This window comes from Poromitra crassiceps (genome assembly GCF_964638095.1).
Source record: "Poromitra crassiceps genome assembly, contig: HAP1_SCAFFOLD_1194, whole genome shotgun sequence".
NCBI lineage: Eukaryota > Metazoa > Chordata > Actinopteri > Beryciformes > Melamphaidae > Poromitra > Poromitra crassiceps.
Window position 1 is genome coordinate 24,527 of NW_028151216.1, and position 12,892 is coordinate 37,418.

At 43.1% G+C, this 12,892-nt stretch overlaps 1 protein-coding gene and 1 pseudogene across 2 annotated transcripts; both read right to left on the reverse strand.

The window, feature by feature from the left end:
- Nucleotides 1-1,767: 1,767 nt before the first annotated feature.
- LOC310771776 (transmembrane protein 169-like) lies at nt 1,768-4,710 on the reverse strand (the record flags this gene model as incomplete). The annotated part of the gene is made up of 2 exons (XM_083664298.1): nt 4,408-4,710; nt 1,768-2,405 (listed from the first exon to the last, which is right to left on the reverse strand). Exons 1-2 carry the CDS (start codon nt 4,697-4,699, stop codon nt 1,768-1,770), a joined length of 930 nt encoding a protein of 309 aa, XP_083520424.1. The 5' UTR covers nt 4,700-4,710.
- A 5,770-nt stretch (nt 4,711-10,480) lies between these two features.
- LOC310771775 (ATP-dependent 6-phosphofructokinase, liver type pseudogene) lies at nt 10,481-12,722 on the reverse strand (annotated as a pseudogene). Its single transcript has 3 exons — nt 12,623-12,722; nt 12,275-12,380; nt 10,481-12,147 (listed from the first exon to the last, which is right to left on the reverse strand). The product of its transcript is annotated as an ATP-dependent 6-phosphofructokinase, liver type pseudogene (transcript).
- Nucleotides 12,723-12,892: the final 170 nt, after the last annotated feature.

Genomic DNA, 12,892 nt, shown 5'->3' on the forward strand with positions numbered 1-12,892 from the left:
AAAATTGTGAAGACAACACAAGTAGTTTTAGATCACAAACACCTATTCAGATGGTGAAAAACAAAGTGTGACATTATGGAAATTCAATTCACCACAATAAACCTGTGATTTGTCAGCTTATTGTGACTATGGCTTCAAATATAACATGACTGGATGATCATGATGACACTCAACAGTTGCTTTTGAAATAATGCCATTTTTGGATTACAGTGCACAGTTTAGTGATCACCTACAGTACATTAAAATACAGATATTTACAGATGTAGAAACTCAGTTTAAAGGATAATTTCAGTTTTTTTTACAACCTGGACCTTATTTCCAGCTGTATTTATGTTTTACAACTCGCCATCAACAGAAATTTCTGAAACCGAGTCACTATGAAGCTAGAACGTGCCGAGCAACGGCCTGGAACAGAGGCCATAGGGGCACCAGCAAATAGCTTATTTTCTGCCATGCAGTGGCTCATATGGCCAAGGGACTGCAGACGGAAACTAGCCTTCGGGCTATAATCTGGCATATTTACATGTACTGTCTGTACTGTTCATTAATATGCACTATCCCTTTTCAAATAAATAAATAAAATTAAAAAATAAATATCCTTATTATATGATACTGGCATAAATGTGAGCTGCTCTATTGACCTCTGTATTGCCTGCTGTCTGGTACTGTGTCATCAAGTCCCACCAGAGTCTCACATCAGTTGAGAGTTCAGCTGCAGTGGATCAAGCCTCCATGTTTCTTGTGGAGTAATAAACACCGTGGATATTTATCTGCTTTCCAGAATATGGACGATGGGTTTGAATTTGATGGCCGTATTTATTTGAGCCGGAATGTTGTATGGATTCAGAATAACGTTGTATGGATTCAGAATAACGTTGTATGGATTCAGAATAACGTTGTATGGATTCAGAATAACGTTGTATGGATTCAGAATAACATTGTATGGAAACAAACTGAGAAGCTTCTATCTCTCTAATGTGATGGACAGCAGAGAGAGACAGGCTGAACAGGTCAATACAGCAGCGTTCATTTTCTCATTGCCTCTATATATGATATAATAAGGATATGAGCCGCTGCATGGCAGGAAGTAAGCTATATTTATAGGACGTAATGCACGCTTTGCAGGTGTCCCTATGGCCTCTGTTCCAGGCCGTTGCTCGGCGCATTTTTAGGTTTATAGTAAATTATTTTCAGAAATTTCTGCTGAGGGCGAGTTAGTTGTAAAACGTAAATACAGCTGGAAATAAGGGTTGTAAAAAAAACAGAATTCTCCTTTAACTTGTAGGCTTCAGATAGTAGTGTGTGTGTGTGTGTGTGTGTGTGTGTGTGTGTGTGTGTGTGTGTGTGTGTGTGCGCGTGTGTTTAATGTCCACAGCCGACTTATCCAAACCTTACCACAGGACAGAACCAAGGGCCCATATACTAGGAGTGTTGTTCTATAATAATTAATGTTGACCATCTGCTGACCTGTAAGGAACAATAACAATGGCCATGATGTAGCAGTAAAACTCCCACTTCAAGAAGCTGAATTCATATAGATCTGGGTCAAATCATGTGGACAATTCAGTGCAGTGTTAGGTAGGCTGCCAATCACAGAAAAGTATATTGTAGTGACTTCGATTTTTCTTCTCCCCCTGTGATCTGACTCAACTTTGTGCCACTTCATTGTCCTCACCTGCCAATCCTCAATCAAAAAGCATCAAACGCATTTACAAAGACTTCGGGGTGGAGATCCACGCATGTGGCGCGGACGTCGTCGCCCCTACTTCACACGGACGACGTCTGAGCGAGTTCACTGGGCGCCTTGCTCCGCAGGGTGCCAGAGATGGTGTCCGAGTCAAGCAGCTCCACGATGCTGTAGGGGGAGCAGTCCTCCAGCCCCAGCTTCCCGCAGGCCCAGCCGCAGAAGCCCTTCTCCAGGTCGCGCACCGCCTGCCACCACTCGCCGAAGGCCCAGGACACCTGCACCACCGCAGAGTACAGAGCCAGCGACAGCGCCATGGGCATGATGAGCACGGGGTAGAAGAGGATGAGGAAGGGGCATATGGTGATCTTGTGCCAGAACGTCCGCTCCTCGTTGTACACCAGGAAGACGTTGTACCAGGTGAGCGTGCCGAAGTAGAAGGAGGTGACGAAGGAGAGGAGGAAGACCACGGGCGCGCAGGAGAGGCTCCACAGGACAACGTGGGGCCCCTGGCAGAAGCCGAAGCCGCAGGCGGCGCACTTGGCTCCTTCCCCCGCCTCGCACTCGGCGTCCAGGCGCTCCTTGGACTTGGCCAGCCCCCGGAGTTCCTTCTCCGTCATCGTGACGTGGATGTCCACCAGCTGACCCTTCTTCTTGCCCCGGGTGATGGTGCCTGTCAGGGTCACATAGCGGCTGTCTGGAGGAACGTTCCAGCCTCCTCCTGTTCAGAGATCAAGTGACAAGACAGTTCACTGTGTGACAGATCTCATTACTAGAATAACAGAGTTCAAAATAACCCTAACCCCAAAAAGTGTGAGATTTTCTAGTTTGAATAAAACATAAAATAATAGTTATGTTTGCACGTTTAGTCGCCCACAGTCGTCTTTTGCTATTGTACTTATTTATTGACTTAGGCCATGTTCACATTACAGGCAAATCTGATTTGCTGATAAAGTCATTAATCATCGTTATCTTGATTGGTTTCCCAAATCTGATTTGGGAGTGTGTCCACACTGCCACAAATCTGATTCTCAAGTCGGATCTGTGTGTCCAGACCTAAACAGCCTATCTGCATGGGTTGCTATGGTAACGACGTGGGCGTCAGTAAATACGTACGTTGGTGACGTGGGTTTTCCTGCGCAGAAGCATTTGATGACGAGTTGCGAGTGATGTTCAAATCAGATTTGGTGGATCTGCTTGTCCGCACTCAAGTCACATCAGTAGAAAGCAGATTTGAAACGACCTCCATATGTGGTTTGGGACAAGTGACACAAATCAGACTTGGAGCGTCCAGACTCATAAAACCAATCTGGATAAAGTCATTAATAGGTCACTAAAGTTCACAAATCAGATTTGGCCTCCTAGTCTGAACATGGCCATAGACACCAAATGTTTTTGGTCATCTGTAACTTTGGTGGATATGTAAATAAATATGTGATCAAACAGAAGCATGTGAGGAGGGCAATATGATTCTCACTGAGGAGGAGTGGGAAACAATTTGTGAATTACAATGGAGGACAACTGCCTCTCAAACTTGGAGAGAGTTTAGTTGGAAAAATATAATGTGTTTTTTCATCACTCCTCTACAGAAGAGACATCAGGTCCAAGGTTTAAGATGTTGGCGACGGTGTGGAAGTGAGAATGCAAATCATTTTCATATATTTTGGGATTGCCCTTCCCTCACCCAATACTGGCAAGAGATACACAGGACCATGGAAGCTGTTTTTAGGGTTGAAATTCCATTGAGATGTGAAGTGATGTATCTGGGTCACGAAACATTTGAGCTGAGTAGAACGGATGCTTTACTGTTTAGAATGTTAATGGCTGCCAGTAAGAAGGCGCTAACCAAAAAGTGGCTGCGTCCTCAAGTACCAACAATAACTGACTGGGTGGATATAGTTTATGATATATTTGTAATGGAAAGACTTACGTTTTTGCTGAGATTCAAGAAGGACAGATTTGAGAGGATTTGGGAAAAGTGGATTGAATTTATAACACCTAAAAGACGAGACTTTGTATAGAACTTTGTACCTCTTATGATTGTGTCAAACTAGTAGAGCATCCCCTCTCTCTCTGTTGTTTTTTTGGTTTGTTTTATGTCAAGTAAATAATATAAAGAAGGAAAAGTTTGGAAAGGAGTAGGTAATGTACAGTAAATGTGTACTGTTGAATGTGAAATAATGAAGGGCTACTCTACTCTGTAAAATGTTCAACGGAAATGAATGTGAAAAAACTTTTCTAAATAAAAAGAGAATTACAAAAAAACAAACAGAAGCATGTGTGACTGGATGTGCTAGCCTAGATCTGGGTCCACCGCTGCTCGTCTTCAGCCCTGCTGGGTGGGTCTTCTTACTTTACTAATGGCTGCTACAACACTGAATCACAGTGGCAGTGCAAAAACTCTTCTTAAATAACAAAAAGCAAGGTCTAACTTTAGTTTGCTCATGCTTGGTTAACAGGTGAGGCCTTACTGATAACTGAGGTCAAATGTTGCTTTTGAAAGAGTTTTGTAGTGCTACTATCATGGTCTCACATCATATCTTCCTCAAGCTTTGTTCATACAGTGGCAGGAACATGTCATTCAGTTTGCATGGTGGAAAATGTCGAGACGCGTCAAATGGATTCCTGAGTTCAATTGTCACAATGAATAAACGTCATCGATGATGAACTGGTTACGTGGTTTATTGAATTGAAGCGAAGTGGAGCTCTGCGTTCCCTCTCACCTTCTCCAGTGGGCGTAGAGAGGAACTTGGCTCCCTCCTCTGCGCTCCTCTCTGCACCCTCCTCTCCAGCAGCCTGCTCCTCACCGGGTGCCCTCTCCATGTCGGCAGAGCGGTAGACGATAATGGACTCGGGACGCGGCTCTTTCTTCTTCCTCCTCTTCCTCCTCAAGGAAGGCCCCGCCTCTCCTTCCTCCACGTGGTTCCCCGACACGTCCGACCTCAGGGAGGTCATCATCTGGGGGCTGCCCTCCCCGCCCTCGGGCTGCTGCTGCTGCTCCTCTACCTGGGCCATGCTCGCACGCACGCACCTGATGATTTTGGACTCTTTTTTAGTCTACTATAGTGTTAAATGGAGACCAATGGAGACCAACTATGTCCACCCATTGTGTTTTACGTTTTCAGTCTAAGAGAGCAGTAGGGTAAATATAGCAAAGACACACACACACACACACACACACATACAGGGAGAGAGAGAGAGGGAGAGAGAGGGGGAGAGAGAGATCAAGTTAAGCAGGGTTGTGATGATTGTCTTTCTTTCAGTCAAACATAATGACATCCTCCTCTATCTATTTAATCCAGGCCTTCATTCTGCACAGCAGCCTACAGTAGATGTGCACGTGACCTGCGATTGATTCACTACATTATAGGCTATCACAGATCAATATAGCATCTGAACAGACAGGAACAAAACGAACATGTCGCAGGCTGCATATGACAAACAAACAGGGTGAATGTTGCTCTTAAGATCTTATTTTGAACAATATTCAAAAGAAGATCTCTCTCTCTCTCTCTCTCGTCATGTCACCGCGCCGACACCCTGCTATCATCTCGCTCGCTCGGTGTTGAAGAGATCAGTTATACTGTCGGCCTCGCTCAGCCTAACCTTAAGAGAAGCAGATGATAATATAGATCAGCTACAGACGCGTTATGGGAGGATTTTGCCAAAGGAATGTCTAATTCGAAGAGAGGAGGAGGGGGTAAATGAACAATGTCGCCCATTCTTCTTCACAGCTGATCCCCTCCCATTTAAATCACACCCATGTCCGCTCTTTTGTCTGCAGCCGCCAGAGAGCCACCGAATACATGTACAGTTGTATTGTAGACTTACCTTAAAGAGGCTGGACGATCAGCGGGTAGATAAGATAAGCACGTAGTCAAATAGCTCTATCGTTCGTATAATCATTGCATTTGGTTGACACATTTCAGGGACGCGCTCCTCTTCTCCACATCACAGCGTTGTTCGATAGGACAGATGCGCTCCGCAAACTGTTTTCCAGAATAGCACTAAACCCGCCCCTCCCTCATCACAACCCCCCACTCCACTGCTACTGTAACCTCGCGTCACCAGGCTCTTCTCGGCGAGAAAGAACTGCTACTGTACGAACATGACGGAGAGCTGTGACGGGAGCCGGGAGGGGGCGGGGCTTTAATCCATCATCTGCTCTGCTGAGGGAGGGGGCGGGGCTTTAATCCATCATCTGACTGCACATCTGCTACCACAGAAACCTCTCCTGTGTCTGTTGAGCCAGGCGACGTGGTGGAAGGGAAGGGACTGTCGTGTCGAATCAAATCACTGCCCAACATCAAAGTTCCATCATAACAATTCACGTTATTCGACTTTTTTTTCTTCTGTATTACTGTCTATGGTATTAATAAGCAAAGGAGGCGAGCGGCTTCTTTATTGAGATTATGTTCAGCATAGAATAACTTAACGTTAGTACATTGCTACTTGATTTCCTACTAGCCCTACTACATGACACCAACCGAGCCGCGCGCGTGACAGAGACGACACACACACACACACACACACACACACACACACACACACACACACGCACACACGCACACACAGCGCCGCGCGCGTGAAGTTTGATAGAGACGACACACGCACACACACGCCTCCTGCCTCCTCCTCCTACACTGCTAACCTGACACCTGACCTGACCGTGCTGCTAAAATGAGCGACCAACTCAGTAATATCGATAACCTCCTTTTTAAATTAGGTGAGTTCAGTTTATTTGCTTTGTCGTTTAATTTGTTTTGTTAGTCGTTAGCTTTGTAGTCGTTTAGCTTAACGGCGTTTAACGTGGCGTTAGCTAATTAGCTAGCTGCTTGGCCAAAGATTCACGTTAAGATAACATTAGCTAATATGATGTTAATTTGAGCTAATCCAGGGAATTAACGTAACCTTTTTGTTTTGTATTAAGACTAGCGTTAGTTAATATAACTCTGCTTTTCTTGGTGGGATTACTTAACAGCTCTTCAAACTCGGGAACTTTCCCAAAAGAAGAATGAACTCAACCAGCAAATTAAAGGTAACATCAGTCCACATTAACGTTATACTTCTAGCTAACGTTAATATCTGCATTAATAATTAACCATGCACACACACACAGCTGCCCTGCGCTGTCAGCCAATAACATACACAATTGGTGACTAGTAACGATAACTATATAGTCTGATGTGTTTTTTTGTCAACAGTTTACAGGGGTGACATTGTCGAGATAAAGTCTTACATTGAAACAACCCAGAGAAATGAAAAGAAACTTGAGGAAGAAATCACTGTGAAGCAGAATACTGTGATACATTACAGAGCAAATGCAAAAAGGTATGGCAGTGTGGTAGAAACATGGAGCTGGCTTGTCAGTGACTATAGGTAGGATTATGGCATGTATTTTTTTTTACATATACCATGACATATAACATGGGCAGTGGTGGCCCAACGGTTAGAGAAGCAAGCTTGTGACCGGAAGGTCGTCGGTTTAATTCTCGGGACCGGCAGGATAAATCTGGGTGGGGAAAGTGAAAAAGCAGCGCTTGCCCCTCCCTCATTACCACCACTGAGGGGCCCTTGAGCAAGGCCCTTATCCCCAACCGCTCCAGTGGAGCTGATCAGTGGCCAGCAGATCAGACTGTGGTTGTGCTGGTCAGCTTCCAGGTGTGAATGTGTGTGTGAATGTGAACAGGGCGCTCCTGAAAAAGAGAGCATTGCTCTCAGTGAGACTCTCCCTGTATAAATAAAAGGTTAAAAAAAATAGCCTACTGTAAAGTCTGTATTCATTGCCGTCCATCTAGCATGAAGGCGACTAACAACCGACTTCTTGAGTATGAGAAGACACTGAAAGCAGAACTAGGGAGGAGAAAAGAGAGCTACAACCAAGACATGTAAGTTTAGTCAGCTCAGCTGCCATGTTGAATTTGGACACCAAAGACATTTGAGTGTATGATGATGATGACAAATAAAGCTGACATGTTGCACATTTGTAACCCAACAAGGGAAGTCTACGAAGAGAGGATCGCAAGTTACAGGAAAGTGTTCCAGGAGCATCAAGATTACTACTTCCAAAATCCTCTTGCTGAAAAGCTCCTCACACTGCAGGCTGAAAAGCAGGAGATGGAGTGTAGGATCAAGGCTTGTGAGGACCTGATAACGAGGAAACAGAAAGAGCTGGACACTCTAGTTGGTAATAAACGTTTTATATGTTCCCAAGAATAACTTGTTCTGGTGTGGCTGGAAGGTTTGCAGCTATTTACACGGTTCATTTCATTTCTGTCCGACCAGGTGAAACAGACAATCCTTCTTCCATTGAGAAACCACCAGACAGGTATCCTTCACAGAAGGCTTACTGATATGAGGAACAAACAAAGCCTAGCTTCCAGCAGACCTAAACTTTTCTCTGATTGTATCCATTACTCCCTTAGTATTTCTGATGAGCCGACCATAACCGAACCAGAGGAACAGTCAGATCATCAGACAGAGAAGGACATCATAGACCTCTCCTCCCTTCACCTCACCCCAACAAAGGTACATATCCTTCAGTACATTGTTTAGTGATATTAATGCCATTGAAAGGTGCTGAAAGTCAGCAAATTGGTAAATGCAGGTGTAAGTCAAACTGTTTTACTGGCTAGTGTAAACATTGCTTATACCATTTATAAGCCACGAGGAGACCCTTCATTTGAACTAGCATTGTGTTATACACTACCTACATTGATAAACCTATACACATTTTGCAGGATGGTCATAAAACATTTGGAGTCGAGGCAAACACTGAAGAGATTCATGAGAAAAGCAAGACCCAGGATACTGTTTCCTATCCTCCAGCACCAGAAGAAGCAAGGCATGAACTGTGGTCGTCTCAACAGTTATATGGTATGTGTAGCAAAGATTGACATTGTATTTCACTGAATGTGCTTATCTTGTCTTGCAATTCACCTAACATATTTTTTATAGATGTTTTGACGTTTTACAATATTCCCAGACTCCTCATCCATAAAATAGTTCATTTATTCTTCCAGAACAAAGCCAACCATCGGATCAGGACCAGGAAAGTGGACCAGAGGAACAGGTTTTGTTTTTATTCATTTTTAATACACTGACTGAGCGTAATTTCCCCTGAAGAGGGTTTGAGGGTGCAACAAAAGAACTATCTATAGTCACTTCTATAGTCTATCTATAGTCTATAGTTCTATCTATAGTCACTTCACTAAATAAGTGACATATTAAACTTTAATCATTTACATGCTGTTCCTATGTTTCAATTGGATCACTTCCCTCCCAAAGGCACAAACCATAGAATAGGGCGGGGACTTGAATCTGTGATTGCATCAGCCTGTTAAATGTTCATACTGTAATGGTATTCTATAAATAACGGTTTCGATGAAAGCAGTGTCACTATTCTGGAGGCTTCCATTCTTCCTGGTGGAAAACACTCAAGATATTTTCTAAACAGGAGGAACAGTCCATGTCAGGCATAGAGGACGCAATGGCAGAGGAGATGGAGGACAAAGAAGATGTGGAGGAGGAGCAGACACCATTCATTACCGACGAGGACGACAACGAGGGAGTCACTGCTTTTCCTCAGCGTACTCCTCCGAGAACCAAACCCCCGTCCTCCCCGGGAAACATGAATGTCGTGTCTCCCACCCCTACATTCTCACTCAAGTAAGATTTTATTTGTCAAGTCGAACACAGCTTTCAATATGCTGTACAAAGAGATCACTGAACCACTGTCGTGATAGTCAATAACATGAACATGTTTGCCGGTGTTCTGTTCAGCCGCAGCCCCAGCAAATTCTCACGTGAAGGAACCTCTGATGGCAAAGCTTTCGGGTTCTCCATGACCTCCGACAAAGGCAGCTGCTCACCAAGTTTCTCTGGATTTGGATTTGACATGGGCTCTGCACAGGAGGTGAATGCTGAGGAAAAAAATGACACTTACAGTCGTCACTGATTTTGTAGTGTTGGACTAATGTAGCGTTTCGTTGCAGGACTCACCTTTCGGATTCACCAGCTCCTACTTCAGTGACAAGGTACCACATTTTCACTGTGACCCTTACTTCATACTGTATATGAATAACAAAAGTACAAAACTATACTAAACTCTGTTCATCCCTCTTTTCAGAAAACGTCTGAATCCAAATCCTCAAGTGGTAAATATCAAATGTCTTTCAATATAATTGAATGTAGTGTTGTGCATGTGTTAAGTGTTACCCACTTGGAGCTGTGAATGTGTTTGTGCAGGCCCATGTGTTAGTGTTACCCACTTGGAGCTGTGAATGTGTTTGTGCAGGCCCATGTGTTAGTGTTATATATATATATATATATATGTGTCTGCAGGCCCGGGGTTCCTGTTTGACCAAACAGAGCAGGGTGAAGTCTTCCACTTTTCCTTTGGCTCCAACAGTCCTCAGCGAGACACAGCTGACCGAGATAAGACGGCCAGGGACGAATGTCCTTTCTCATTCAAGTTTTAAGAAAAACATTGGACTGAAAAATGCAGAATTCTTTTATTTGTAACAGCAGTTCCTTTTGCTGTTGTCTGCAGTAACAGTCATATTAGTGGGGTAGTGACTAACACTTAACGTAGGATTGCAGGGTTTAACACCGTTATCGTTCATCAATTTTGAAGATGTTTAACAGTTTAATATCTAAGTGAGATTTCCCAGAAGCTATTTCTTTCTGGTTATGTTCAAAGTTGGCTATATCTATGTTTATGCTTAATAAAACTTAATATCATACTTCTCCTAACATTTATTTACAGTAAATTGAAGACATGATATTGTTGGACAAGTTTTATTGAAGAGATAGCATTGGTATCAAAATTAAATGTAATGACATACATTCACATTTCTTTTGAGAGATGCCTAATTTCCAAGTACTGATGATGATGTGTTAATAAAATCTGCAAAGGAATTTAGCCGTAGTAAGTATTTGCACATAATTGGGTAGTAAACGGCATATTGTTAGTGGAGACATGCTGCTGGGTTTGAATTGAGAGAAGCAGTGTTTCAGTTGTACACAATGATATGAACAGGAAATTCACATTCCTAAGGACAATTGGCCCCATGACATGAGAAAGTCATGTGACTGCCTCACATCAGTCCAGTTAAATATCTATAGAGTAACAAACCAACAATAGAAGAAGTTTGTTTCTGTGCAAAATATACAGGAGCATTTAAAATGTACATTAGCGTGTTACGATACTGTCCTACTGAGGTGTGTGATTCACACATACGCACAGCATCCAGATTAATTTACACACATTTAAAATGGATATTGGACTAATAAGCACCAACTTCTAGCCTCAAATACCTTTAAAGTCGAGCTGAACCCAAAAATTACTTTTTAAATTTGAGTTCAAATACCTGGGTATTCGGTGCACCTATTTAATAATGTATGCAAAAAGAAATCGCAAAAATCAAATTTCTTTAGTTTTTCACACTTTTTCACATCAAAAGTTCATTTTTCAAGATTTCATTCAAAACAGTAATCTACAGTTTGCTGACGTCACATTGCACTATCAAATGTCTACCCCATTTCAACCAATCATATCATGACATGGGCTCCGTTGGGTTCATCTCGCCTATATGATAGATAGAAAATGTAAGTTCAATTGGCCTTACTTCATAATCGATAGCCATAAAGCAGATACACAGTTAAGTGTATGCAATGTTGTTTTTTTAATACATTACATTACGTCATTTAGCAGACGCTTTGCGACTTACAATATAACATTTTGTCAACAGTAGAGAAATCAACTATGCAACACAGTCTATGTAGCACAACAACACGTTACAACAGCATTACTCTGTCAGATTATACACAACAACCAAAACATAGATTTCAAAAATGTTAGCCAGTATTTCCTTTAGTATGTCAGACAAACCATTTATACTTCTGCATGTTATATTATTGTTAAGTAGTAAACCTCCAATTTCTAGGTACACCCAGTCTTCCTCATTCAAGGAATGAATTACTTTTTGTACATTCTTTATGCATTAATTAAATATAGCCTCTACTACAGTGACTGTGACTTATGAGACTCAGGTCAATGCGACTTTTAAATGTCATCAGACCCTCAGTCTTGCATAGGTGCCCCACAAACCGCTCTTCTAGTTGGCAGTCTGTGTGGAACCAGGCAGGAAGGATTGATAAGAGATCAATGCTCTTGTGTGGAACCAGGCAGGAAGGATTGATAAGAGATCAATGCTCTTGTGTGGAACCAGGCAGGAAGGATTGATAAGAGATCAATGCTCTGTGTGGAACCAGGCAGGAAGGATTGATAAGAGATCAATACGGAGAGACTCAACTAGAACCCAGGGTCGATGCTGATGGATCGCCGGGTCACGTGCTCGATCTCTCCTGGGACGTATTCGTTGAAGCTGGTTTGGTACTTGGCCAACATTTTGAGCATGGGCCGCAGGTTATACCACCACTGGACCTTGGGCATCCGGTGCCTGCAAAAATAAGATGCATTACAGTCCCTATACTGGTGCTTCTGAGATTTAAATTTCACAGGGTTAAGTTACAGAATAATCATATGGTCATGTGACAAAAACGAAACAGGGTTGTTGCACTGCTTACTCAAAATCAGTCACATCCTTCAGTTCAGTGACGGGACTAAAGGCGATGACCTTCCTGTTGAGGCCGAGCACACACGCCGTGTCCGCTGAGTTGGCAAACACACGCCCTGATGGGACGAAATGGAATCATGACATCATTGTTGTTGGCCGTTAACCCATTGATACCTGATGCAGCATTTGCGTGTATATCCCTCATTTGTGTGTGTATCCCTTTAAGACCGCGAACCGCGTGACGCGGTCTTAAAGGGATATACACACACAAATGCTGCATCAGGTATCAATGGGTTAAGTTTCTGAACCATTTTGCAACAGTTTATTCATGTCAACTGTCAACTCATCACTACTGCACCTTGCCGGAAGTTCTCAGCTATTCTCTCTGAGATCCACTGCACAGCCTTCACACCCAACTTGGTGCCAAAGTTTCTGTCAAAGGGCGTCGGCGCCCCCCCCTGGAGAGAGAAGACACAAACACAGAGTTATCAAGTGGCAATAACAGTCATGGAGGCCATTTACACCTGGCGCTAACATGCGTTTTCTGTGATCAGATTGTGTTTTATCACTTGAAAGTACAGGTGTAAACACCCCCAAAACGCATTGAAGAAGGATTGCAATCTGATCG